General features: G+C 46.5%; 1 protein-coding gene across 1 annotated transcript in view; it reads right to left on the minus strand.

Annotated features, from left to right (window-relative positions):
• Positions 1–236: 236 nt before the first annotated feature.
• LOC142964612 (putative ribonuclease ZC3H12C) overlaps positions 237–5,710 on the minus strand; it is a 5,526-nt gene continuing 52 nt past the window's right edge. The window contains exons 1-5 of the mRNA XM_076105014.1: positions 5,014–5,710; positions 4,319–4,458; positions 3,934–4,168; positions 3,312–3,418; positions 237–2,963 (exon numbers count right to left, since the gene is read on the minus strand). The exon at positions 5,014–5,710 is cut by the window's right edge and continues 52 nt beyond it. Of these exons, the coding sequence (XP_075961129.1) occupies positions 1,444–2,963; positions 3,312–3,418; positions 3,934–4,168; positions 4,319–4,458; positions 5,014–5,710 (2,699 nt within the window). The 3' untranslated portion in view covers positions 237–1,443. The remainder of the gene's footprint in view (positions 2,964–3,311; positions 3,419–3,933; positions 4,169–4,318; positions 4,459–5,013) is intronic.

Genomic DNA, 5,710 nt, shown 5'->3' on the forward strand with positions numbered 1-5,710 from the left:
ATAATGGACAGATTCATTGAGAATAATGCTGATAATATTGCCGTCCTTGGACTGAAGTTATTAGCTCATTGATGTCTGAGGTAATCCTGGCTGGTTATAACTTAATTTAGAAAGGTAATAACACTTTTATTTAGTTATTTTTCTTAAAATCGGAACCAATGAGTTTCATTTAACCGATGAGATTATTAGTGCCTCTGAGAAAAGTTGTTCCCACGGTTGTCATGATGGAATAAGAACCTGGAAATCTTGATTTTAGGAACGTGTTTCCCAACTCTTGCCGGTGTGTTCCTGTCTCTTACTGCAGAGCTGTGGATCTAACCGAAGGGCACAAACCAGTTTCACCCTGTTTGAGCGGGGAACCCTCCTCCAGGTGTCACCATGGACAAACAAGACCCTGTGTCTAATTCACACACGTAAAAAAGATTTAATAAATTAACACATATTCTTAATGATAAAATACCAACAATCTTCTTTTCCACTCAAACATTCCTGGAGCTCTCTACAGCCACCTTCACATGATTTAGAATTATAAAATGTTTAAAGATGGAAAAGAACAGAAGGTGTGCCTAAAAAAATAATTCTGTACTGAAACCTACTGAACGGTGAAGTCAGCTGAGAGGGTTATCCTAGCAGAGGAAATAAACACAGCTCGGGGTTTTCGAGTGGAGTTTTTGTTATTTTCTTTTGTGGGTGCCGCTTGAGTTTCACTTCCCTGTCGGGGAAATCCACCAAATCTGATCGGCCACCTGTCAGTTCAGAAAGAAACCATTGATCCGTTTGTTGAACTAAATTTAAGCCTTAAGTACGGTAGGAATATACCAGCAATGCATGAAGAACTTCACGTTTGAACATATATTCCTTTACCCCACGCTATCGTCTCAGTGACTGAAGAAACAGAAGTATTTCACTCAGATGGAAAGTAGGAATTAGAGCTGTACGTGTACCCTGATATGATTGCCAAAAAAAGAGAAAAAAACAGCTGTGGAAACACAGCAATAACAAAACAAAGTGCCAAAAACAGAATAATTTAAAAAAATATGCAAATAACTTAAAATATAACAAATAAATAAATTTAAAATGAACAACACTGTCACCTTTTTAAAACGCACTAAAAGCCTCCCGAAGCAAAACCGGTGTCTTGATTCAAAGCTTGAGCTCAATCATGCACATTAATCCCCAACCTTTCCTGATCTTAAGTGCTGTAATAGCAGGCATATTTATAGAAAAAAATGGCAATTTGGGGATTTCCCTTTACAAAGATACCATTAAAATTAATGAGGCGACTTCCCTGCAATAAAATTAAGCAGTGCATTAACAGCTGTAGATATATGTGCTTTTGGTTTGCTTCTGTCCAACCTGACTTTACCAATCAAGACCATTGCAAGAATTAAACCTGCAGCCCAGTTTATGATGAAGCTGTAAGCTTCACCTTCTGGCCTTCGTTCAGGAACCGTGCTGCGATTTCTCCATCAGAATCACAGCCGCGAGCTCCTGAGCATCCACCACATGGGGGTTCCTGATCATCACCATCCTCACCAAATCAGGAGGGAAGATACGGCACAAGTTAACAAACACCCTCTCTCTGAGGTCCTGGTATCGACCCAAGGCAGGGGGCTCCTGGTGCTGGGGTGCCGGGGACAGGTGGCTTTTGTGAGCAGTGATGGGTGGAAGGGACAGCTGGGGGAGCGGTGGGAGACTTGATGCTGAAAGGCCTCGGGGGGATGAATGGGTTTGCCTGCCCCAAGGAGAGTGCCACGCCTTCTCGAGGACTTCTGGGAGGCGCTGGAAGGCATACGGATCATAGCGAGGCTTCGGGGACTGCTGGTAATGGGGGTCCCAGTTTACCCCATGCTGTGGTTGTTGGTTTAGCCCAGAATGGTTTATTTGGGAATGAAGTGGTGACCCGTTGTACACTTGGGAGTCCTGGAGCCCACCTTCCTGCCAAAGGGAGGCCATCAAATTGCGGCTGAGCGGGGAGCCCTGAGAGTGGGAGTGAGCGCCGGATGCTTGCGGTGGTCGAGCTGGGAATTCCCCCGGGAAGCTGCTCAGCAACGGATGCTGAAGGTGTGGTGGGAAGTAAGCTGAAGGGGACTTGAATGGATGTGGAGGTACAAGAGAGGGAACAGAAGCTGGAGGGTCTTCCAAGCCAAAACCACGTTGTCTCCGCAGTGCTTGGGGAACTGGATAGCCATGAGGAGCTCGGTGGCCCAGTCCAGGAGGAACGCGGCTCACAGGGTGGGCGTACTGGCCAGGGCAGTGATGGTGATGGTGGTGAGGATGGTGGTGGTGATGGTGGCACTTGGGGCCATCATCTAACAAGGGGTCCAGGGAGAAAGAGTCTGCGCTGCCTTCACTGCTACAGTCCGACAGATGCAATCCAGCTCGCAGATCAGCCGGGAGGAAGCATTCGGGACTTTGTGGCACCACCAGATTGAGGCTGGAGTAGGCCTTCACCAAAGAGCCGTAGCCCAGCTCTGGAGACTCACATCTGTGGTAAGTTTCAGCCTGGCTTGGTCCAGAGGCTCCAGCAACCCTGGAGCTGCCTCCACCGTTTCCCACAGGGTGCTCCCATCGGTCAAAGCTTCCAGACCAAGGGGGTCCGCCCGGAGCAGGATATCCTAGAAAGCTGCTGCTACAGCTACTACTGCTGCTGTTGCTTCCCCTACGCCCTTCCACTGTGGACTGCATCCGAAGCCTGTCCTCCAAGAGGTCGGTGAAGGAGCTGCGAGGGCTGGGGTTCGACTGTTTCTTTGGAGTGCCTCGACTTCGCTCGGCCTCGGTCATTCCTTCTGGTTGACCGGAACTTTGTCTCTTCCCCATCAGGGCATCTTCCAGCAGACCTCTAGAGGCCACTGATGACATTTTGGCACTAGCACGGAGCTCATCAGCCACGGAACGCTGGGGCTGGCTGCCCCTTTCAGGGTGGTAAAACTTGCACTTGTGGCCATATGTGCACTTCTTCCCTAAAGGACGGAAAAAGAAACGTACTTCTCAATAATGTGCTGGAATGAATATATTTTATGGCATCAGTGACATTTTATTTGATTTGATTTGTGTTAATTCCCCTGCTGAAAAGAAAGGTCATCATCTCTAGCACAATAAGTAAATTGTTGAATAATTTAGGGGTCAGTCTTTAAAAAAATCTATTTAGAAAAAGAGCGCAAACGCTTTTACATCCTTGAGAACGTGGAAACAAATTGAAGCAGACAACAGCAGCAGTTATTCTTTAGTTTAAGAAACAAATATGTTATCGGTTCTTTCAACTGCTTGAAGTGCTCCACTGACACAAACAGAAGTGCATATTGTTTTACCATAAGGACATGGCTGCTTCCTGTGTTCAGCAATAATAGGCCTCTTCCTCAGGAAGTTCTCCAGACTGGGTCCATGTCGTCCCAGTGGGTCGTCTGGTGGCATGAACCTGAATACGCAGTTAATAGATTAAACCCCGAACAAATATATCTTCATGACAACAGATCCCTGAAATAATACAAGACACAAGTATCTTTACAGAGGCGATGATTTGATCAGTGACACCAACGTGAAGATAAGTAATAAAGATCAAAAGAACACCGACGAGGAAATGAAAGTGTCGGCCAAGTAAATAGGAAGTCCTCAGATAAATTCCCTGCAGAAATGCATTGTGCAAATAGTAGTCTGAGGGATATTGGCTCGGTTACAACATCTTGAAGTGATCTTTAGTGGTTGGAAGCCACACTGGACAAACAACCCATGTCTTTGACAAAAGTAAACCTTTTTTTATGGCTTTTGCATTGCATTATGCATTTTCCAAATCAGATGCCACATTTTCTTCTTCAGAGTTTTTTAAAAATGCTTTCCTTCCATTGAATTATGGCAAAGGATTTGTTCATTAATAAATTACCATGTTCACTTTACGTCACTTCAACTTTACTTCCTTTGTCACAAGTTGCTTACTTGTCGTTTACGAAGGAGTACATCAGCAGACGCTCATCGATGAACTTCTTCCACTCTGGCTTCTCATTGGCGAGGTCACGGTAGTTGTCGTTGGAGACAATGATGCCCTCTGACTCGTAGGCCAGTTTGACGATGAAGCGGTCGTCGTAGCAAACCACACGGCGTCCCTGCACGCGGCGCGATGGAGTGAAGACCAGGATCTTGTCCTTCTCCAGTCGCCGTAGGATCTCTTGGTCTGAAGACAGAGAAGGGATGCAGTTAAACACAAAGAAGAAGATAAGAAATCAATCCCAAAGCAGAAGGTTTAGGCTACATCCTTTCGCTTGTTTACAGTGTCATTTAACTGTGAGTTTGAGTCATCGCTGGAGGCTTTAGTAGCTCTTACCTGTGATGAGAGCATCGGGGCGTGACTGCTCTTTTCTCCAGGCAGGAACAAAAACAGTGATGTCACGGTGACCTCGCTCCAAGAACCAATCAACAGCCAGCTGGATGCCTTGGCAGGAGAACACTTCCTTATTTCCATGACTGCAGGAGCAGAAAGACATGTTGAACAATCAGTGATGCCAAACAAAAGAGTTGTCCCAAACACAAACATTTGGAATTGAAAACCTAATATCAATCTGAAACTGTTTTATTTTGCTGACTAGAGCTACACCACAGTTTGTTTTCATCATTTATTAAACAGGAAAAAATGTTGCAAAAGTTCACAGTTTACAGCAGTTAACAATATTGTTGAAGATGTGAATATGTTGAAGTGGTATTCATATTTTTTAATTAACATTAAAAAAAAAGTAACATAATCCTTGCAGTACTCCAAAATACCCCTCGGGGTGTTTTGAGAAACACAGCTTAATTAAAGCTTTGGTTGTACTGGCACGTGGCAGATTTAACTTTCAGTGCAATTACTAAACCTGTTTAGTCGGCAATGTTACAGTATGTCATACGCTTATAAGGTTGCTATCTTGGCTACTTGAGCTACTGCAGCTTAGCTGCTAGCAACAGACAGATAATTGATTGTTCCTTTACTTGATGCAGTCATCATGTAAAAAGCATGTGCAAGTAGAAGGCAGTCTTCCTCACCTCATGGCTACGTTGCTCCCATCCACCACGACAGGCCGAAGGTTCTCTTTGTCCTCCAGCAGCTGGGCCGGACACAGCAGCCGACAGGAGTCCAGAGAGGAGCTGGAGGAGGAGGTGAAGGAGGCCAAAGAGGACGACAAAGAGGAGGAGGGAGACTGGGAGACGGTCGAACCTCCTTGTTGCTCCATCTCTGTCTTGGTTCCCAGTTTCACCAGCTCACCCAGGACGTCGTTGATGAGTGCGTCTGGGCCCAGTTTCCTCAGCACCAGCAGCACCAGCTCCTCGGAGTAGCCCAGCTTGAGGGCAAACTCCACCTTGCCGCGGTAGTCTGTGACGGGGTCAGTGGGAGGCGAGGTCTCCGGCTGTGGGGGGTCTCCAAGGGATCGGTTTGGTGCCAGGTCCAGCCTGACCGTCTGGAGGACTGAAGAGGACTCTTGGTGCTGCAGGTGAGGCTGATGAGGGTTTTGAGCTTCAGACCCATTCTGGAGCCGTTCATCGTCACTGTCAGAGAAGTTACTGCAACTGCTACTGCTGCTGTAGCTTGAATTAGTACTGAAACTTGTGCTGCTACTATTAATACTGTCACTGCTGTTACTCGGGGCACCAGCTTTGACCCCTATATGCCCAGCAGCCGTCACTGTGTTCAGTCCCGCCTGCCGCTCAGCACCTTCCACGTGGAGGTAGTCCAGATCCAGCC

The sequence above is a fragment of the Anarhichas minor genome, unplaced genomic scaffold (genome assembly GCF_050575085.1).
Source record: "Anarhichas minor isolate MPS153535 unplaced genomic scaffold, ASM5057508v1 ptg000004l, whole genome shotgun sequence".
Taxonomy (NCBI): domain Eukaryota; kingdom Metazoa; phylum Chordata; class Actinopteri; order Perciformes; family Anarhichadidae; genus Anarhichas; species Anarhichas minor.